The sequence below is a fragment of the Protopterus annectens genome, chromosome 3.part1 (assembly GCF_019279795.1).
Source record: "Protopterus annectens isolate FY-2018-M chromosome 3.part1, PAN1.0, whole genome shotgun sequence".
Taxonomy (NCBI): domain Eukaryota; kingdom Metazoa; phylum Chordata; order Ceratodontiformes; family Protopteridae; genus Protopterus; species Protopterus annectens.
The window spans coordinates 491,172,701-491,197,068 of NC_056732.1; the positions used below are offsets into that span (position 1 = coordinate 491,172,701).

The window sequence follows — 24,368 nt, forward strand, 5'->3', positions numbered from 1 at the left end:
AGATGGACATGATCTCTAAAAATGTAATGTCTTTCTTCTCCCTCCCACTGTGCAGGTCAGGAGGCTGGAAAACACTTCTCTGCTAGGAACTCCCCATGCCCATGGCCTCAGTTGTGTCAGTGTAAAGCTCAAGGTCCCCACTGGTGAACCAGTCCTATTGTCAAAAGGTAATGCCATTTAAGTGCTTTACAAATGTTAGCCATACCCCAAGTTCAGAACTTAACTGCTGCAAAATCCTCACACAGTGTTTTTTTTTTTTTACCTGGTCCTTTTTGGTATCCATGCCAGGATGGTGTTGAAGGAATTGTCAGTGGCAAGTGCTCAGCAGGCAAAGTTAAGCAGATCCAAGAGCTCCATGGTTTCCCAAACCCTTGCATTTCTTTCTTCCTACTAGTGCCACAGTCCTGGCCTGCAATTTAGATATTTTGTGACCTGGTAGTTGAACCATGTGTGCTCCAGTATTGATCTCCAGTCCCAGAAAGGTTACGCCTCTAACTGTGCCCTCCTCTTTGTCCTTGGCCAGATGTTCTCCAGGTACAGTGCATACATCCCTGAATATCTGCACATTCTTGAATCTCTGTACATCCTCAAATCTCTGCTCTCCATTCTGTGTGCTCTTCAGAGATGTGCACATTATTAAAAAGCCATCCAAACATGCATTACTGTGCACTGCCCTTCATTTGACTGACAAATCCAGTGCAGGGCCATATACAGGTTTTAAAGATGGCACAGGCCACCTCATATTCCATAGACATTGCCTTGTAAAAGTAAAAATTCTTCCCTAGCTAAATTATCAGAACATGCCAGTCTCTTGAGTACACTGTAGTAAATAAAAGGTAGAGTCGATGTCCAACTTGAGCATCAATGCAACTCTGTCATTCACAGTGGTAACTGTGGCACCTAATGGTGCATGCTGTAATTTCTTGTCTTTCTTGTCAATTGATTGGGTCACTGATCCTCCTTCAGGAAAGGATAGATGGTGGATGAGGCAAAATTCGTCTAGTCTATTTTTTGGCAACCTCCTTTAGAGAGGAGATCTTATATCTTGGAAATAGTGGGGTGTCAAATGGGTCATTCAGCCATCCCAACTGAATCTCTTTGTTCAGTAGGTCTCACACTAATTGATTCTTTTCCTTTGTAGATCAAAGATTTTTCAAGATTTGTTAGAGCTCTTCAGATGTGCTTTAATCCTAAAACCACCTCCAGAACTGTCTGTGAGGTGTCTGACTGCATCCTTGTCCAGGTAACAAGCTAGCATCCACTTCAGTACCTCAACTGTGACTGACGTATGACACTGTATACCTGATGTGGCAACAAATCCACACTGTTCACCCAGCACCCTGACAAACATCGATACCAACTGCAAAGTAGAGAGAAAAGGTGCTACTTAGACTTTTATAAGGCATATGCCCATGACACAGAAGCACATAAAAAGTAGCTAGAAATCTCAAAACGTACGAAAGACTGAGGATATGACGTCGGTCATGCGCTTTAGTACCACGGCGTACTGACGTCAGATCTAAGCGACCATGACCGACGCCAGCCTAACACTTTGGTATTCGGGCCGACCGAGGACAGCGGACTACCCACAGGTTATGACTGCAGCAATGTGAGATGAAGAACATCAAGTATGAAGAGGGCTCATTTGAATAAGATTGCCATACAAATTTCAGGCTTTATTCATTTACATTTCATTACTGGCTCATTTGTATAAGCTGTTTGTAAACTGTTTAAACAATATGCACATAAGCACAGCTAGCCTCTATGAATTGTGCTAAAGCTTGCAACCAGTGCAAATTCCCATTATGCCTAAATGCTATGTTGATGAATACCAACTTGATGCTGCTATGCTGATTTCTGTTATCATCATCTTCTGTGTACCTTCTATGCAGTAGTGTAACATTTTGAATTTCATGAAATGCTCTAGCAACGTTCAAGATAAAACTCTTATGTGAAACATTTTATTTTCAATGTGTTCAGGTGTGTGATTATCCAATTTCAATAAACTTAGGTTTTCACTGTATTAGTTAACCTACTTATTATTTACTGCATGATCTATGCTATTTTCTGCAATTTATATTAATAAATTACCTAGCCTGAGTGAAAATCTAGCCTGAGTGAAAACTGAATACTTTAATGATTATTTTGTGTGGTTTGATGAATCAGTTGTAAGCATCATCAGAACGCTATACAATGAAGGAACCTCTAAGTAGCCTAAGGGCGTATGATCTTTTAGCTTGAGTTGAATATGTGCTAGTATATTAGGAAGTATTCTGACACCCCAGTGCAATGTTCAGCTCTGCATGTTAGCCAAATGGAAAGGGAGCATCAGCCTGAGAAGTCTCTCCTCTGAATGTAAAACAAAACATTTCTGAATCCATCATTCACAAAAGACATTAGACATTATTTAGCTTTTTGGACAAAATCTATTGTGGTGACTTTCTTCACATGACAGCAATTCAGATTATCATTATTCATGAGAATGACTATCCAACAAACTTGATTGAATTTATCCCTGAGTATTTACAGCATAATGAGAGAAGGTGACCATACTGTTCAGTGGTCAATTCCACACAATGTTTGAATTTCTGGAAGAGAAGATGACATCTAATAGCTTTCTGCTTAAAATCCTTGATAGGTAGTTTAGTATGAATTTTTAACTGAAGTGTTAATTTCAATTATGAATGAAATGCTTACCTTCACATTTTCTGACTTCTTGTCTTTGTACTGGACTCCAATAATGCAGCCATCATCCTCTACCAAATTTATTACAGTCCCTTCAATAAATTTTACACTGAAAGAGATAAATTACATGAATCTTTTCAAAAACAAGAAACACTGTTATCCATTGCTCCATTTGCAATTACTTTCATTTAGTTTGATCTTATGTCATTTATTTTTTGGAATAACTTGACCCTCTACAGCATTATACCACTTTCTTTTCTTGGGTGATTAACTATGTGTCTGGCCCATCTGCACAACAATACTAATTAAATTCTGGACACGGTGGTAAAAAAAAAAACAAAAAAACAATGAATTTAACAAAGGCATGTGACAAACACTTTTGCACATTTACAATGTCTATTTAGGAATCACACTGGAAAAGAAACATTCACTTGGGTGAAATATTTACTTAAAACAGATAAAAAAACTAAGAACTACACAAATGTGAACAGTTCTTGAACCTGACACACCATTTAGAATACCATGATCTGAGATACATCTTCAAACAATCTCAATTTCACAGTTGCACACCCTCAAGAAGAGGTTATGAACTTATTACAGCCGAGTGCACCTCCAGGCGTTTCTGCAACTACCTCCTACTGTGCCTCTAGGCATCAAAATATTGCTTGTTCATATTAGTATTAATAATTACAAAAACATGCTACATACAAGGTATTAGAATATTTTATCTTGAAGCATTCACGATGGCAAACACAACTGTATTGATATTTGACCTCTGTTAATGAGTATATGTTAAAACTTTAAGGTGATAGCTTCATTTTTTAAAGGCTCAAGCTACAACCCCTGGAAATTAACAGTACACGCTCAAAAGAGCTACACTGGAGGGACTTTTTTGTTGTTGTGCCTTTCGGCTTAGACTAGTTAGGGGTCATCACAGTGAAACTCCAGTCCACTAATGTTTGGTAGTGGATTTTTACGTGCCGAGTTACCAGCCCTGACTCACAACCTTCAATGAAGGCATGCCCATTCACACATGCCTCCACACAGAAGACGTTCTAGCTGAGAATCGAATGCGACAACGTCTTGCTGTGAGGCAACAACGCTACCGCAGCACCACTACCGCAGAGCTACACTGAAGGGACTGAGTTAAGTATTTCAAAAAAGACAAAAAAAGCCTGAAACACTGGTTGAGGGTGTTGTTTGTTGGACAATTGAACTGAATATGCTTAACTTAGGAAGGAAAACAACTTACATAAAATTTAAAATATCCTGCAGTGAATATTTTTCGAAGCCCTAAATTTGAGCAGTTATTTGAAATGACTAAAATAAAAATACTGAATTAGAATATTTATCACTGGATAATAATTAGATTAACGTGTCTCTATAAGTTATTCAAAGAGGAAATTGAATGACAGAATGACTGGACAACAGTTCTGAATATTTATTAGAGTAGTACATAACTAGGTTTGAAACAGTTCTGTAAGTTATTTATAACTTTAATTGTAATTGCACAGTTTTATTATCTGTATAAATTATATTTATGTTCCTTATATTTGGGTGTCCCTCAGTTTCATAATGCAATAAAATGTGTCAGTACACATGTTTATGTTTGTGTGTGTGTGTGTGTGTGTGTGTGTGTGTGTGTATGAGCGCACGTGTACGCGTCTAACATCAAAAGCTTTTTCTAATCATCTGTGTTCATGTAATCATAAAATTAGAGGAATATAGCCATTCAATCCATATAAGCAATATGTAAAAAGCATAGTTATGTTGATTTTAATTTGGAATTTCAAACATTTCTCTGATATATCATAGAGTTAATATAAGATGTAGCATTACAATATAACTTCTTATATCAGGGCTTCAAAATGTTGTTAAAGGTCATACTGAATACCCACACACTTAAGAATGCACTCGATAACTGCACAGAAAACTCTGCATGTATGTGATCAACTCTCTAAAGAGAAATTTAACAAAATTAAACCAACAGTTTTAAAGTAATAAAACAAAACTCCAAAGAAAGAAATTTAACAAAAATTAAACCAGCAAATTGATAAGACAAAAAAAAAAACAATTTTACAACTATAACTAGACAATATGAAAAAAGCATTCCAATCAAAAAGAACCAAACCTAACCTAAAACATAACTAATCTATAAAACTAAAAGCCAAACAAAACATTCAGTACTGGTAAAATGATACCAGAAACTTATTTTAGTCCATCAAAAAAATTAAATGTTACATATAAGAGAAAACTATTCATAGAAAGTTAAATAATCTATAAAAAGACATCGTAAACAGTTACTGCATCAGATTGAAATAAAAGAGAAAGAGTATTCCAGCCATAATGTGGGCAGCCAGCTTCATTATCACAAACTGGAGTTATGTTATGTGAATAAGCTGTGTGTACTGCTTGTAGTGTACGGCCATGTCACTATTACAGTTATAAAGAGGGATCATGCTGCTCCTATACATCCACAAATCACATGCCAGCATACATTGTACACATACATATAACATGTGCAGTCATGCCATGGAAGAAAGTGTATGTGTGCCTACCTGTAGGGCGTGAGCATTATTGGCATTGCACAAGCCCAACATGTATACCACATTATTGTCCTTTTGGATAGGGGGGTCATTAACAAACAGCACAATGCACATGTGAGAAGATAATATTTTGCATCATTTTCTGCTTACTATGAATAGCTGTCAGACACTGTCCTCCATGGACATGAACAAGAGTAATTCATAACTATTTTTATCTCAGTGCCTATACCTGCAGAGAACATCACACAAGCATATACCCGACTAGTGAAATCCAGCTGTCTGACTGCTTCCATTGGAAGGATGTCAGCTGCCTCACCATGAGGCAAGCCAGGTGTGGCAGAAATGGTATGTTTGTATGCACTGTACAGCACAACAGGATGTGCTATTACATTGCTTTAAAAGATGAGCTCTAATGAAGCAATTAAGCAACCCCATTATGCTGTGCAATGGAATACAGTCCATGACTCACATATCTGTAAATCACAGACTATACCACGGATTTCTATTTGCATACCAACTGTATGCAAACAGTATGCCTGGACTCATCCATGTATGTACATATGTAAACCCTTACTCCATTCCACACAGGCCCATGTATGAATTACACATGACTCTGGTATGTGTTTTAGATTGTGTAACTGAACTGATATGACTGACTCAGACTGTAGCACACTTGTCTATGGCTACAGGTTCTTTTCACACACCAGGTGCTTGGATTTGTTTACAGTTACTGACCGTAATGTTCAGTATAAGGGTCACTTGAGTTTGTTACCCTTTAAATGGGCTGGTAGTTAAACTGAGATCAAGGCTGTCTGTGTTGGTGAAAGCTTTGGTAAATATAAATGATCCCATGTTACTTATTAAAAACACTGGCGTTATTCATTTTATTTTACACACAAAACTATATACTCAGATATAACATAACATAAACATTCCAGCATAATAGATAAGCTCAAAATCAAATCACATGAAGAAAAACAAGAATAGGTATTTTATTAAAATTACACAAAGAACTTGTGATATTATAACACACAGACTGCATTTTAAACATTTGTTATACATAAAGAAACTAAATGGCAACTATCAACCCAAATTCTCTAAAAAGTAAATATTTATTTAACATTTGTTAACCAGGAATGTCTGACTTAGAACAAAGCCAATTTTCAGCAGAGGCCCATGGAGAAATGCTCCAGATGCATATCTTTGCAATGTGGGAGAAACCCACATGAACAGAGGGAGGACATGCAGATACCACATAGAATGCACCCCAGCTGAAAATAAAACCAGAGAACCTCTTGCTGTGAGGCAACAACACTACCGCTGCACCACTGCACCATCCTTACTCCACCAACATCCAAAACAACATGTCATTATCAGATAATAGTGCATTTATTCCAAACTCATATCATGAACATTACAATCTACTTCTAACATTGTAATATCACTGACTATAGGAAAATGAAAAGTCTTAAATTGTTGCCAAAATGTATGAACCAAATTATATTCAAGATATACATGAGTTGGTGTTTTTATTAAGCCACAGTGGCAATTTTCAGACTTCATTAATTTTTTGATAGACTGGTGTTGTAGACTCAAAATAAAGTTTTTTAAGAATACATATTTCTTCAGTAACATTTGACATAAATGAATATGTTTCCTTAACAGTTAATGAATCTGATTTCACCATGGTTTACAAAAAAGAGACAATAAATGAAACTCATTTTTTCTATTTGTTGAAATCACCCAAGGTGAATTTTCCATTGTTTCAGATTTTCCCAGAAACATTTTGCCCTTAAAGCATTGCCCAAAAAATCTGTAAACATATTCTAAAATCCCCATCTATTCCATAAAAGCCCTTGAAATGTGAACCAATGAAGATATTTGACAATCACATTTTTCTCTCTTGCACAAAAAGAAAAAACCCCAGATTCGTAAAAGCTTGCACGGCGAGCATGATTAGTGTAAGAGGTAATTTTGCCAATATGGCGTCCGAGCGAACTACATACGTGCTTGTTTGATGTACGAGAGCGCACTAACACTAGTGCTGCACATTCCCAGCCCCCATATGCAGATTACCCCATTTTCAGGTGAAAACCATGCAAATGAGGTAAATCTGCTATCCAGGAAGCTGGAATCAGGGCGTGCAGGACTAGCGTAGTATGCAGAAATGTACTCGGTTAGTAACCGAGTACGGTTCTGCAAAATCCAAAACGGGGACATGACAGCTCCAAATTAAGGTGGCATATCATTGAGGAAGCATGCCAATGGCCAGGTATAAGGCCATTAGCATTGCAAACAATGCAAAATGCCCAAAACACAACTTTTATTTTATTACCGCCGATCATGGCTGGTTAAGCATAGGGCAGCGGCGAGCAAACGGGATCGATGGGAAAAGAAGAAAATAAACCTAAAGCAAGCATTCCAACTAAAATCAGTATTCTGCCAGGCAAGTCAATGGCAGGCAAAAGACAACCTGGCCGGTGAATAGTGGTTGCTAAGGGGGAGGCACAGTGTTATGTAACTATGCATTAGCAGGCAATCCTATGCAAATGAGGGGAAGGATAGTGAATCCCAGTTTCCACCAGCATGTGAGGCAGGTCCCAACAGTGTAAGAGTATGAATAGGCAAGTGCAAGACTAGGGGGTAAGTGACATCATGGGTGGGTGTCTCAGGCAAACTGTAAGCGGATTGGAGTCCTGTGGCTCGGGTATGCTCCTAGCTTAGCACAGCCAAGCTAGGGGGTGTGTCTAAACCTGCCTAACACTCTTTACAAAGTGTAAGCGGGTGTGCGCACCATGCATTGGGAGTTACAGGAAGAAAAAAGAAGTTAAACCAGGAAACAGCAGCAGTGTGCATATCTGAGTACTCTGTTTGCGCAGCACAGCCCCAGGCCCAAACAGAATGGCAATGGGAAGGGAAATCAGCAGTTGGAAGGTATTCAAGGAGAACTAGCATATCTGGCAGATGAAATGTATCAGTAGCAGCCAATTACACAGGCAGCAGCCCAGACCAGCCCAGAACACTACTATAAACTAAGCAAACACCTTCCCCACTGTTTTTTCCCACACTCTACACTACCGGTGTATACAAGTGGGGAAATTCTAACAAACAAACCTACAAAATGTGAAGGGCTGCAGCAGGCAACATAGAACAACATGTGCAAGAGGCTGAGGGTAGTGAGGATGTGCATGCTGCTGAACCACCCACAGTGAAGAGACAGAGAAGAGTGTACAGACCCAGGGTAACCTACCAGGGGCTACATGAGCTGCAGGGTGGACAGAGACCTCCTACAGCAAGTAGTTGAGCTATGCCGGCCACACCTGACACACCAAGCCGACCAAGGGGAACCCATCCAGTGGATACAAAGGTATGTGTAGGCCTAGGTATACTATCCACAGGTACCTCCCAAAGCACAACTGGGGATAACATGGGGATCTCACAGACATCAGCATCCAGAGTATTCCACCAGTTCCTGGATGCCATGGCAGCACATGCCAGTGAGCATGTATATTTCCTCAACACCCGTGAGGTGTTGACCAGCAATATGTGTCTCTTCCACCAAATAGCAGAATACCCTGGGGTAGTGGGTGATATAGACTGCATGCATATATGCATCAAAGCACCACCTGGTGATCAAGGTAGGGCCTACATCAACTGCAGGGGCATCCCCTCCATCAACTGCCAAGTCATATGTGATGCCCTGGGCATTATAATGAATGTGTGTGCTGGCTGCCTGGAAGCTATGACGATTCCCACATATGGCATCTGAAGCAGCTGTACCAGAGATTTGCCAATGGAGACATCCCCTACGGTCACCTAGTGGGGGATGCTGGGTACACACTGGAGCCGTGGCTGATGATACCCATCAGAAATGCACACACAACTGAACAACAACACCATAATGAGGCACACGCACAGGCCAGACACATAATAGAGTGTGTGTTTGGGATGCTTAGGTCACAGTTCCAGTATCTGGACACATCTGGTGGAGCCTTGCAGTATTCACCAGCTACATGTACCAAATTGTTATGGTATGTGTGATGCTACACAATATGATCCTGCAGAAACAGCTGCAGCAGGACCAGCATGGGGCAGGGCCACACAGCCCCCCACCAATGCCAAGGCCTGCACAAGCACAGAGTGACCTGGAGGAGGAAGAACCTGAGCCTTCCCCAGTAGGCAGAAGGAGGCATGCCCAGTATGCCCTGGCCTTGGCAAAGAGGCAATGCATAGCACATGCACTGACACAGTAGGTTCCCAGGGAATGACACCTCTCCCCAACTCACACATACAGTAAAAGGGATGCCAAACGTGACACCACCTGTGCTCAACCATGTATAAGGAGTTTACTATGTGCATCCAACATAGGCAGCCCTCCAGCACCATCTGAAGCCTGGCACATCCATAAGGTAAGTCAATCAACCTACCAATTGCCAAATGGAGTAGAATGTGTTGTCACCTGTAGCTATGGTATGGATGTGAGCATGCAAGGGAATTGGGTGGCTGAATGTTATGGCAGCAGACAGTAGACACCCATAGTGGCACCCTGACATGTGTAACACATACTGGAGTCACCATAGTAGCCAGTACTACACAGGGAGACAGAAGCAACTGCAGGAAATGTGCTATGCAAAATGTGTGTCCATATGACCTGCACATGCCAGTCAGGATGGTTCACATACCCAACAACAGTCACAGCCAGCAAGACAGGTGGACACAAACCCAAACAGGGCCTGTGTCATGGCCCCAGAATGATGGCTAGGGTTAACCCCACCCCCAGACCTATACAGAAAGACCACAGCAGGGCAGGCAGTGGGATGCCAGTTCTAAAGGGTAGGATGTTAAACAATAGTATGTAGGGCAAGCAAAGCCATAATATGTAGTACATTGGTGTGCCTCTACACTGCATGATAGTTAGCAATACAGAATGAAATGGAGTACATGACATGCCAGCACAGTCATAGCAAATGTGTACAGGTGTCACTTGTGCCCCCCCATCCTACATAGCAATGTAATGACAGTCAGGGGTGCCCCCCCATGTAGACACGTAGAAATAGTCAGGTGTGCCCCTACCCCCACTCCAGCGTAGAAAGGTAGTAACAGTCAGATCCCCCCCCCCCAATCCTGTATAGAAATGTAGTAACATGCATGAGTAGGTATAATATGAGTGGAGCAGAGATGCCCAAAGGTGCCCAAGGTAGCAGGATAGGTTGTAGCATGTCCACAGTATGCAGGTCTGTGTGTGGTAGGATGGAGTGTGTTTCATATTGTGTGAGAGTGGTCAGTATGTATGCATGACGATGCAATACCTGGTGGCCATAGCCCAGTACTGCTGATGACAGGGACAAGCCACACAACTGCAGTGCCAAGGACAATCCCCACCAGCATACCACCTGCTAGCAGTAAGCCAATATAAATGCATGGTGGTAATATGTGTCACCATCTGAAAGACTGACATGACATGGCTGTTGGACTAGATATACAAGCAGTACACAGGGGAAAGCACCCCAGACATACAGTATGCATTGTATCACTGCGAAATGGAGACACCCTTGGAATTGTACTTGCAGGTATGTATCACAGCAACTGGTCCTGTAGTAGGGGATATCAGTGATGTCCGGCTAAACACCTGCAGATCACAAAGGAGGTAGGACTGATGTATTGGGAAACAGTTGGTGTACCTGCACATGCCAACATACCAAGAATGCCCCATGCATATCTGTGTGTCAGATGCAAGTACTGTCCATAGCACACATGCACCCAGCCCATGCAAACACCACCCACAGGTACCTGTCTGGCCATATCCCTGCTGTGGGGAAAAGGGTACAGTATGACCCCTCCTGCACATGGCAATAGTGGAAGAATGCAGCATGCAATGCAGGTGTCCCATGCAGGTGTGTCTCTAGCTGTACATCACACCCTGCCAGCATCCACACCACCTAATCAAGACTTATAAAGGAATTTGCATGAGCACCTATCACACCTACCCTGTCACCCCAGGGGAATATACTGTCTGGCGGTCTGCAATTGTAGGCCTGACAGAATGCAATGGCCTGCCACATGTTGCCTGCAGCAACACCTAATGCCCCACAGGCCTCTGCCAAAGGTCTGTGTCTCACATGTACTGCCAATGCATGTTAAGTCATGGACACCCACATAACAACATAACACACTCCACATAAGCCATATGCAAGGCCATGTGGACAAACCACAGTAACATGTCCACCATGTCCCACTGCAGGAACTGTTGACCAACACTAACACACACCTGTGATGGAGTGATACCCTTACGGAAAGTATCAGAGAATGTATGCATAATGTCTGGAAGAGGTTAGAATAACAGAGGGGGGGGTGCATGGGCAGCATGGAATGTGCAGGGTCTGACACCAAGCTGTGTGCCCACACTACCCCTGGCTGCAAACACATAAATGGATGGCTGCACACCTGCCCGCACACCACAATAGGGTTAATATCCTGGTCCATAGCCCCTGCCTCTGGGCAACCTCTGCAAACCTGTACAGCTGTGAGGCATTACCACAGCAAGATAAACACAGACTGTCTTGTCAATGAGTGTACAAGTATGGGATCCCCCACCAGCACTCTACTAAGGTGTTGAACTGGATACACAGACCCAGCAGCAGGTGTGTGCAGCTCTCCCTCCAGAATGGCATAACTTACCATGAATACGTAGGTGTCTGCCCATAATACCGGACAGAGCTACAGTCACCCTTGTCCCCCAAGACAGCACTATGAGCAAGAATGTCCACCTGGCAGTACATGGAGACAGAAACCATCACTGTGTATAACAGTACGCATGTCTGAATATCTCTGCTAACAGTGATACCATGCAGCTGAAGCAGCACAGACACAATCACCTACAGTACACACTATCCCCTGCACAGTTTGTCCCCATATTGCCAAATGATCGCCGGATACCCAGCAGAAACACATTGCTACCTGTAGGTGTACAACACAAAGGTCTGCACTGCAGTATAAACTACCTAGTATACCTACCTATACAGAAGGGCACACTGGGCATGCTCACACACTTAGAGAAATGAAGGCAATGTCAGTCAACATTGGGCCTGCTCACACATATAAACAAAAGAAGCCCATGTCTGCAAAAAACAGTGGACCAGACAAATATGGCAGTTGTAGATGTTTGTGCAGACACTCCTCAGTATGCACCACCCATGCTTTTCACACACAGTGGATAGGAATACATGCATATATCCAAGGGCAATACACTATAATATGCCTACATGTACATTGTGGCAAGGAGCCAACCATTATGAGGCTTGTCCCACCCAGCACACAGCCAAATGACTACAACCACATGATGCTCAGATGTCACTCACTGTAGACATTAGCCACCAGTATCTGTCAGCATTACAGACTATGTGGTGCAAGTGCCAGCTGTGCAACATGACTGTACAAGGAAGTAGTCATCTAGCAGCTGTATACATGTACCTGTGGAATATAACCCTGTGTGTGCCCGCATGTAATGTGTCAACTTCTAGATGAATGGGTTATGGCCCAGGTACACACACTGCCCTCTCCATAGCCCTACTATGACAAACCCACTGAGGTCTACCATGTTGAAATACACCCTTTGGAAAAGTGTACCCAGTAATTTCCATAGCGTGTCCTGTAACTGCATACTGCTGTAGTGTGATAAAGTAGCTAGGTAGGTGTTCTAACCCCAGACATGGCAAGTGTGTGTGTTTGTTAGTGTGCGTGTCTGTCTACATAGAGAGCAATGCATTTTATGGTAGCCACACTCCTTACAACTCCCATACTCAACTTTGGCAAGGCTGCTGATGTCACCCACCCAAAAATACATCTCCGGGAAGTGGAAGTTTATAGCCCAGTAATCCCCATAGTGTATCCTGTAACTGCATATTGCTGTATAGTGATAAATTAGCTAGGTAGGTATTCTGACCCCAGACGTGTCAGTGGGTGTGTCTGTCTGTTTCTGTCTGTGCAGAGAACAATGCATTTTAGTGCAGCCACACGAATTACAATCCCTATACTTGACTTTAGCAAGGCTGCTGATATTGCCCACCCAGAAATACACCTCCGGAAAGGCTGTAGCCCAGTAATCTCCATAGCACATCCCATAACTGTGTACTGCTCTAGGGTGATAAAGTAGCTAGGTAGGTGCTCTAACCCCAGATGTGGCTAGTGTGTGTGTGTCTGTCTGTGTAGAAAGCAATGCATTTTAGTGTAGTCACACGAATTACAATTCCTATAGTCAACTTTGGCAAGGCTGCTGATGTCACTCACCCAGAAATACACCTCTGGGAAGGCTACAGCCCAGTAATCTCCGTAGCGCATCCTGTAACTGCGTACTGCTGTAGAGTGATAAAGTAGCTGGGTAGGTGTTCTAACCCCAGACATGGCTAGTGTGTGTGTTCGTCTGTCTCTGTCTGTGTAGAAAGCAATGCATTTTTGTGTAGCCACATGAATTACAATTCCTATACTCAACTTTAGCAAGGCTGCTAATGTCACCCACCCAGAAATACACCTCTGGGAAGTTAGTAGCCCAGTAATCACTGTAGTGTGTCCTGTAACTGTGTAACGCTGGAGTGTGATTTAGAACTGTGGCAGAGTTCCATCCCCACCCATGGCACTTCCGGATGTTTTGTGTCCATGTCTGTATATGGAGCAATGCATTATAGGCTAGTCACATGCAGTACATTTCACATGGCCCACTTTGACAATCCAGCTGATGTCATTCTTTGTGAAATACAGCTTTGGGGAAGGAGTTCCCTAGTAATCCCCGTGGTGCATCCTATAACAGCTCCATGCTCTAGTGTGGTATAGGCCTCTGTCAGGGGCTCTATACCCACACATGTCGGTTATGGATGTTTTGTGTGTGTCTCACTGTCTGTGTTGGGAGCAATGCATTTTAGGGTAGTCACCCGCAGTACATTTCAAATCACCTACTTTGGCAATCCTGCTGATGTCAGTCATAGTGGAATACACCCTTGGGGAAGGCAGACATCAGTAATGGGAGTGGGGTGTACCATAACTGCATACTGCTGAGGTGTAATATACTGGTTAGGTAGAGGTTCTACTCCCAGACATGACATGTGTGTGTGTGTGTGTGTGTGTGTGTGTGTGTGTGTGTGTGTGTGTGTGTGTTCGTATCCTGTGTTGAGATGGTTGTGAGTGTGTGACACCTGTAGCCAATGTGGAGTGAGTTTTGCATACATCTTATATGGCAGCCCTACTATATAGCACAATGTCCACCATACAGGGATAACAGATGTGAAATTGCTGAGAGGCTGGGGTGCAAAGCCATACCCATACATGTGACATCAAGGCCAGGCAATCACATTTAGCAACCCCAGTATTACCCAGAGCACAGTCTCAACACATGTCTCATATGCACACACATGCCTAGGAAACAGCCAGTATGTGGGTAGTACACTGCATATTGACCACTGATAGTAACCATGGAGTGATAGCAGTGGCTACAGAGGGCATGTCCCCTGTCCATCTGTCCAATATGCACGTACATGCTGACAGTGCACCTCCCCCATGTTCCCCAATGGACACCTGCACAACCTGTGGTGCCATCACATGTCCCACAATGGACATACCATGCCTGACAGCATGCCCTGTATGGACAGTTGCCACTGACACCAGGGAATGCTGTCAGCATGCCATTAATGTAGGTGCAGGTAAACCTGGTGCCCATTACTGGTCCCTGCCACAGGGGGCAAGACTGGCACATATGATGGTAATCTGTGTTCATATGGGCCAGACAACATAGGTACAGATCCAAATGTCACTCTACATGCATGTGGGAGGTGTGCACATCCCAGATGCCATCCATGTCATGGGGTAAGGAACACATACATGACAAGCGATGCACAGCATGGGCCACACACAATAGTCATCCAGATGACTGGATGGGGTATACAATACCCACCTGTGTGGCCAACAGTGGAAACCACAACCCTAAGACACAATGCTGATCATTATCATGTGGCCTGATGCCAAGGTATACCCATCACCTACCCTTGTATAGCCTGCTGCCACAGTCGACCACCACACACCCGTGCAGACATGCACCCATGTATGTCAGTACTGGCACCTTGTGTGTTTGTCTGTGTGTTGTATGGTGCATATGTTCGCAGCCACACTCTCTACAACTCCTATACACATACAGAAGTATGCTGTCAGATGTCAGACACCTCCACATAACCTTTGTTCATACTACCTCCTTATGACCCATGTGGTGCATGTTGTACCTGTATAGTGATGTGCTGTGGCAATCCTGCTACTGCTCTGCTGTACACCTGGCCCTGCCAAGTGTGTCGATGTGTGCGTGTCCCTGTGAGAGTGTGACTGTGTAGATGCTGGCACCTGTTCATGCTGACAGGCATGTGTACGTCACCTATCGTATACCTACAGTATCCCTGTTGCAGATGTCATGCACCATCACAGATATGTTCTGAGGGCTCCACAACAGGTAACCTATGTGGCACATCCAATAACTCCATAGAACTCTGGACACAGTACATAGCTATCAGGGGTTTGATACCCTCTGCTGGTAGGTGTGTGACACAAACAAGCTGCGGTTTTACTCCACCACCCTTCCTTGACATGTTTTTGCCTCTTCCTGCCTCTCCCACTCCCTCTCTGGTGGATGTGGAGAGCTACACCAGCTTTGCTTGGGAAGCAGCATGTGTATTTTAAGTGATGCTCATGATCAGCTGATGGCCTCTGCACAAATTGCAGCCCTTCCCTAGCTGATTGCATGTGCAACAGCTGTGGTAACAGTCCCATAGCCAGTTTCATGGAAACACACTCCGATATCTAGGAACATCATGCTGGTGTTGGCCCTTGTCATTCACTGTGAGCAGGAACTAGATCCTTTGGTTGGCAACCAGCATCTGCGATGGATTGGGGATTTAACGTCTACAACATACACTGTGGAAACAGGGCAACACAGAGGAAAACGATGTGCCTGACCCACCTACAGACTGTAAGTGCTGCTATACTGCATGTGGCGTACTGTTAGTCTAACAATGTGTGTGTGGATAAGGCTTTCCTACATGTCTCCATACCTGCCATGTCAGTTCCATTTTTATGTGGAATCCCCATCTGCAGGGTCATCTGCAGACAGAGCAGTGTGTTGTGCCATTGGTTCCATGTGTTACCTATGGAGCATCTGTCTGTGGACTGCAGATGGTAGTGTGAGGATTGCAGTCTGTGGATGGTGAAAGCCGTAACAGTTACTGGCGTCTTATCCCTCATAGGACATATGTTGCCACAAACCCTGTTACAACAGTAAATATATGAGATTATCACAGCAACATGTCATTAGTGGCCCTGTGTATGTGCTGCCAGCCACAAGTCTGCCAACCTGTGTACACATGTCGTGCATGACGTGGTGTATATTTGCTGTACACCATAATTAGTGTCATCATATCCGCTAACATGCCAGTGATATATCAGACCAGCCCACATATTATGTACAGTAGGGGTTATATCTGATGACATAACCTGGAAAGTCTGTGGATGTTTGTACAGTCCTACGTGTGTGTGGGCATCAGTGTTGCAGACAGCAGGTAACATTAACTTCTACAGAGGAACCTGCACACTCAGGGCAGCTACATACGTGTAGGGGGTTCAGAAACTACAGACAGAGTGTGAGTAGACCCGTGTTTTGCTTTGTATAGTACTGGTGTTGCAGGGTGTGTGTGTGTACATACTACTTTACCTTGGAATGCAGTCTGTCTGCATATCCCTCAACTGTGGGCCTATCCTCTTGGTGGCCAGAGGTGTGCCTAACATGCATTGTCTGTCCACCACACAGGTCCTGCGTCTGATATCCCACTGGCAGTGTGTGTGTGGAGTGATATCAGTACATGACCTACATATCAAGCTTTGCACATATGACATGCTGTGGTGGGGTTTTCCATAGTGGGCTGTGAGTATATCACACTGCCATTGCTGCCATCAGTCCACATCTGTTGTATCCCCCACACATATGATGGGGCTGATGGGGCTGGGGCCATATATGTGTGGGCATTACCAACACAATATGTGCGTGCTTCTATGCACTCCAGAGGCCAGTGTATGTAACAGTGGTATATGGCCCTGTATTCTTGAGTCTGGGGGCACCATAAATGACCTTGGCTGTTAAATATGTGGGGGTATCAGGGGTGAGCTGCCTTAAGGTATCTGTATGTAAAGTGCCGTATACTTCACCTATATGTACATCACGTACATATATTCGGTTACTGCAAGCCTACTGCCACCCACCAGATGGACTGTTCTGTTTGTCAGTGTGCATGTGATGGTGTCAGTTATGCCTTGTTATGTCACAGTTACAACCCATGTGGTCACATGACGTCCTTACCTCCCACTGCTGTCGTACAGAGTGCAGATAGCGGCTGCTGAACTATACACCTGCATTACACATTGTTGATCATTTGATATCTTGTGGCCCAGTCAGTCCTCACTACTGTACAAATCTAAGGACTTGACCTGGACAGCAACGGCTGTGTACCTTTCCTGACTACTGCATTAGTATAACTGCTTCATGGTTACATTCCTCTGTTTATATGGATGTCACTGTCTGAACAGCTATATGACATGGCATGTAGAACTGTCATGGTACACAATGAAAGGTATTCCATTTCCACATACCTGTCTGTGGAGTTTTCCCAATGACCTCTCTGTGGGTATATGTTGCAGGCAACGGTCGTCATTTGTATGGGTGGTCCATACAGTGTCTAGGTTGTTCAGGGGTTAGCTGTAGGCATAGTGACTGTTCCATATCATGTGCACCGACTACATATGTATCCTACTGTACATATATATGCGTGTGTATGTGTAGTCATATATATATCCATATATATGAGCTAATTGAAGGAAGGACACTGAGGAAACTCGGAGCTATAATATATAACATAAAGTATCCTGTTTTTTGTTTATTTTGTTCTTTATTTCTTTGTTATTTATAGCACTTTGTGTACTGTGTATTTTTCTAGCTAGTTTCACTGTGTGTGAGGTATTAACTGGAAATTGTCCAGTCTTATTAAGCATCTGTTGGGTTGTTTGTTTCTGATAACTTGTTGCAGTTAAACTCTTTTTTTCTAAAGGCTCCTTTTGTTTAAAACTTTCATTTAAAGGCTCACTGCTGCTTTTCAGCTGTGAGAAACATTTCTTCAGTTTGTTCTAAGTAGTGGAGATATTTGTAGCATTTCCATATTCAGGCTTGTATTTGAGCCTAGTGTTTGTGGAGGCTGTGTGTCTGAGCACATATTCAGGGACATATTGGTTTAGCCAAAGCCATCAGGCATTTCAGTGAGAGAGAATTGTTTGAGGTCATTGGCTGACTGAGGTCACCTGGACTACAGCTTAGACTAAACACCTCACTGGTTCTTTTGATATTTCTTTCTTAAAAGCTGTCTCAGGTTTCAACCTTCTATTACCTAAGACGTTCAGTTGTGAAAAAAAAAAAAAATCTGCTTTTACTGTATTAGTGTTTCTTCCTACTTTATTTTGCTTTTGCGTCATCTTAAAAGTACTCAATTGTATTTATTACTGCTTGGTGTAACTCATTCTAAGCCATTTAGTTTAAGCACTTGGGCTTCAGACCAGTTGTTTTACATTAAGAAGGTTTGTGGTCTGCACTGTAGTGGCAGAACAGGTAGCTTACATCCTTCTAAGTTGGGAACTGCTGATTGAGGGCTCAGTGTCTGTTATTCTAAAAGTGTATTAATTCTGGTTTAAGCACTTGGGCTTCAGGCCAGTTATTTTACATGAAGAGGGTTCGTGGCTTGCACTCTTGTGGGAGGAGAGGCTGGACTCTGCCCTTCTGAGCTTGGAATTTCTGGTTAAAGGCTTATAGTGCCTGCATATTTGAACTGCTTCTTACTGAAATTGGTACACCTTGTTTGCTGTAGCATAGACTAGATCCAGGCGTGCTGAATCTAGCTTTGTTTGTATAACTTGAGCACTAATCCAGGCATTCTTTAAAGTATTCAATTGTATTTATTACTGCTTGGTAGTAACTTGATTAAAGTGTAGCTATCATTCTAAGTCTTTTGGATTAAGCACTTGGGCTTCAGACCAGTTCTTTTACATTAGGAAGGTTTGTGGCCTGCACTGTGGTGGCAGGACAGGTAGCTTACATCCTTCTAAGTTGGTAACTGCTGATTGAGGGCTCAGTGTCTGTTATTCTAAAAGTGTTTTAGTTCTGGTTTAAGCACTTAGGCTTCAGGCCTGTTATTTTACAATAAGAAGGTTCATGGTCTGCACTCTTGTGGGAGGAGAGGCTGGACTCTGCCCTTCTGAGCTGGGAATTTCAGGTTAAAGGCTTATAGTGCCTGCATATTTGAACTGTTTCTTACTGAAATTGGTACACCTTGTTTGCTGTAGTATAGACTAGATCCAGGCCTGCTGAATCTAGCTTTGTTTGTATGCTTGTTGTTTGTTTGCTTGTTATTTCCCTGACATGCTAATTCCACCTAAAACGCGGCTTTTCATCGCTTCTTTGGATCCCCAGTGATATCTGCATTGCTTACTGTACTTATTTCCATGTTTCACTTGAAAGAAAGTTACTGTTTGTCATTTTTGCATTTAAGTCACCTGTAACACATTGCATTTAAGTTATCTGGCACTTGCTCACTAAAGCAGTTATATAAGTCAGCACTAAAAATTTAAAAGCACTACACCTTCACAAACTCTCCTTGAGTACCTTGTTCCCCATTGGCCCTTTTTCAATTATAAAGGAGTTCCCAATACTTTTCTAGCATGTCCAAAGGTCAGTTGTCAATCTCCTCTCTGGTCCAGCTGGTGAATCTGGGAATCTTGAGGCAATGTTACAACTGCCTCATGTACAAAGACAACCCTCTCCTCCTCCCAACAAATTCCAACACATGTGAGAGATGCAACCATATAGCCAAACTGGAGGCTAAGCTCTCTCAACTCAGTACTGGCGTAATCAGTCAGGAGGAGAAGGAAACCACACTCACTACAATTTCAGTCTCACATAGACCTACCACGACAGCAAACCAAACACATAAACACACAAAAACATACTCAGAGGCTCTAAATAAAAATCTGCTTAAGCAGCAGAGACCTCCAAAGCAGACACCCAAGCAACCACTACCCCAAAACAAAACACATGCAACACATAGCTCACAAAGCCAGTGTGCTGAACAGTCACAGCTCTTAAGGCTAAACAACACACCTGATACACTTGTAATAGGTGACTCTATCGTCAGGCACATTGATGTCCCGCTCACCAGGCTGAACAAGGAGAAGGTCACGGTGAGCTGCCTGTCGGGCGCTAGGATCCGCCACATAACACAAGCACTCAGGTCACTCCAAGGCAAGTACAAATATGACTCAGTCATTGTCCATGCTGGTGTGAATGACCTGAGATGTACCTCCCTGGACTACATGAAAAGAGACAAAGAGGAGCTCTCTGAGCATGTAGCCCAGGCCAGTATGACCCTGACCTTGAGTAACATCTTACCCTCACCAAGAATGATGCCACAATATGAAGACAAGATGATCAATTTCAACAATTGGCTTAAGTATTGGTGTCATTCAAAGGGGATCCAATGCCTGTCAGCCTGGGATGACATGCCCGATAAGCCACGATGCTTCACTAGGGACAGCTTGCACCTGTCACCCCTGGGCTTTCGGATATTGACAAAGGCTCTTGCTACCCCCATAGTGCCTTTTTAGGCAAGGCTCAAAAGACAAACACACCTCCATAGGTATCACAAGGGATAAGAAACTAAGAGTGATGCTACTCAACGCCAGAAGTCTAAACCTCAAGATGCATGCACTTGAAACTCTCCTTAGCATGGGGAACATTGATATCTGTGCAGTAACAGAAACCTGGTTCAAGGCTCCCGAGAGCACCCCAGCACTACCAGGTTATACCTCATACCATGCTTTTCAGCCCCAAAACTTGGACCGAACCACAAAAGGAGGGGGAGTATCAATATCCGTCAAAGATACCAACACCTCCAGGTTGGTGGCACAGCACGAAGCATCAGAGACTATCCATGTGCAACTAACAGTGGGTAAAACTGCCTTCCAGTTTATAGCCTGCTACAGACCACCCACCCAAACCCAGGACCCCACTCGGCCTTCCTGAGAACACTGGAAAATATGAAGGTCTCTCCAAACACCATTATATTGGGCAACTTCAACTACCCGAAAATAGACTGGGAGCATTACTCTACCTCCAACACCCTAGCCCAAAGGTTCCTAGAATTTATAAACTCAAATGCTATGGAACAACTTGTTACCACTCCCACAAGAGGGGAACACATACTGGACCTGATCATCACCAACATGGGGACACTATGCTCCAGACAAGAAGTGTATCCGTCACTGGTAAGATCAGACCATAAACTAATCTCACTGGATATTCACACCCCGACCCCACCCCCTGCCCAGAAAACCACAGTGAAAAACTTCTCTAAAGCAAATTTCACACTCCTCAAAACCAAGGTGGAATCCTTCAAAGCCCCCGGGTCTGTAGAAAATACGGCCCAGACTGCAGAATCCTTTATAAGCGCATTCTATGAACACCTTCAGGAATGCATGGATCATGCAATCCCAAATAAAACCAAGACCCAATCCTCCAAAGGCAGACATCCTGTCTGGTGGACCCCAGCAATAAACAAACTATACAATAGAAGGAGGAAGCTACTACATGATAGAGCAAAATTCCAAAAAGGGAAGGCATCTCTGATCAGTATTAGTAAAAAACTACGGGCACTCATAAAATTGTCTAAGGCCAGCTTCGAGAGAAAAATTGCACAGGACAATAAGGATAATCACAAGGCTTTCTTTAGTTATATTAGGAACCTGGGTGGGAATTCCCAGATATGCTCAGAGTTAGTCCAAAATGACACAAAATACACCAAACCCACAGACATTGCCAACATCCTAGTTGACAGGTTCAGTGCAAACCCCCCACCACCAAAAGGGAAAATATCTATCCCAGCAGAGTGCTGGCCCCCTGACATCTCAGATGCTCAGGTAAGAGCCGCCCTCTCCAAAGCAAAAAACACAGCATCAATGGGACCAGACGGTGTCCCGGGCTGCATCCTACATGAATTCCAAGAGGAGCTAAACCCAAATATAAAACTACTGTTCAATCTCAGCCTTACTACAGGATATGTACCCAAAGAGTGGCGTACAGCATCAGTGGTCCCTCTCCACAAAGGTGGTGCCTCAATGGAGCCTGGAAACTATTGCCCCATAAGCCTGACTAGCTTGGTCTGCAAAGCTATGGAAAGGATCATCATGGACCTCATAAATAAAGATATTGGGGACCTACAGACACTGGATCCTACCCAGTTCGGCTTTGTTAAGGGCAGATCCTGCCTCTTAAACCTGGTTGATTTCTTTGAAACAGTCACCAAGGCCATTGACGAGGGGAAGGTGGTCCACACAGCCTACCTGGATGTTGCAAAAGCCTTTGATACAATACCCCACTTGGGCATTATAGATAAGCTCACCAGCTCAAATATAAAGCCCTATGTCACTAGATGGGTTGCAAACTGGCTCAAGGACAGAACCCACATGGTTATAATTGCTGGAGCCATGTCAGACTCCAAACCAGTTACAAGTGGCATCCCACAAGGCTCAGTCCTGGGACCTCTCTTGTTCCGTATATATTTCTCAGAGGTACAGGCCAACACGGAAGGACTGTGGCTGACCAAGTTCGCAGATGACTGCAAACTGGGCACCATAATCGACTCTCCAGCCGACACAAGCATCCTCCAAAAGTGCCTCATAGAAACTGATAACTGGTGCCAGAGCCATGGCCTCAAGCTAAACGCCAAAAAGTGTATAGTCATCCCCTTTGGCAAAAACAAAGTGCCCACAAATTACCACATAGGTGGTAATCCATTAAGTACAGAAGAAGTAATTAGAGACCTGGGTACCCAAGTTGATAGCAATCTCTCATTTGACAACCACGTGGCCAAAGTGGTTAGCAAAACATTTTATATAGCCCACCTAATCATGAAGGGATTCACATCTAGATCAGGGGAGGTCATCGTGCCTCTTTACTCATCCCTCATCAGGCCCATAATTGAGTACAATGCCCCTTTTGGGATGTACCTTACCAGACACCTGCAGCAACTGGGAAGACCCCAAAAGTACCTCACCAAGAGGATCAAAGGGCTCAAACAGATGCCATATGCTGCCCAGTTAAAGAAACTCCAGCTCTACTCAGTGGCATACCACCTGCTCAGAGGCGATATGTGCCTGATGTATAAAGCCATGTCCAACCCGGATTTAATGGACATGCTGCACCTCAGAAAATCCAAATCCCATCGAGCTACGCGCTTGAGAGACTTAAACCTCAGCACTGAAATAAATAGGACATGCTGGAGGGACAGATTCATAACCCAGAGGCTCCCTTCACTCTGGAATAAAATCCCAGTCCAGGTTAGGCAGAGACCCTCATTGACTCTCTTCAAGAGGAATCTTGATGAGTGGATGGGAGATCATAGGTTTACCCCGGGTAGCAAAATTAATTTAAAATGGGTGGCAAAAGCCAAACACACTCTGGCTAGGCTTATAAATGTCCTATGGCAGATAGCCTAGTATGAACCTATGAACCTATATATATATATATATATATATATATATATATATATATATATATATATATATATATATATACATATTCACATATGTATGTATGTATATGCATATCTGTGTCTGTGTATCTGTATCCTGGGGATGTTGCTGGCTACCTCAGTTTATATTACCTATGGGAGGCAGACTGTACTGCATGATATGTCAACAATACCAGCCTGACATCATACAGGTGGGATGTTGTACTCTTAACTTCCTGTTCCCATGTCATGTCATGTCCTGGTTACGGTATCTGCAACACTTGGTAGTGTATTGTAGGGTGGATGTGTATGGCCATGGGGGGGGGGTGCCTAAATGTACATGACGTATAGTGTGTGGGGCCTCTCAACCCCAGTACTGGTGCATGTGGACATATGTGTGTTTGTTATTTTGCCATTACTCTCTACAGATGTATGGCCATATGTACAGATATATATATCTATATATATATATCTATATATATTTATATATATATATATATATATATATATA

General features: G+C 43.3%; 1 protein-coding gene across 1 annotated transcript in view; it reads right to left on the reverse strand.

Annotated features, from left to right (window-relative positions):
• LOC122798187 (squalene monooxygenase-like) overlaps window positions 1-24,368 on the reverse strand; it is a 1,523,743-nt gene that overhangs the window by 670,877 nt on the left and 828,498 nt on the right. The window contains exon 4 of the mRNA XM_044066934.1: window positions 2,698-2,794. Within this exon, the coding sequence (XP_043922869.1) occupies window positions 2,698-2,794 (97 nt within the window). The remainder of the gene's footprint in view (window positions 1-2,697; window positions 2,795-24,368) is intronic.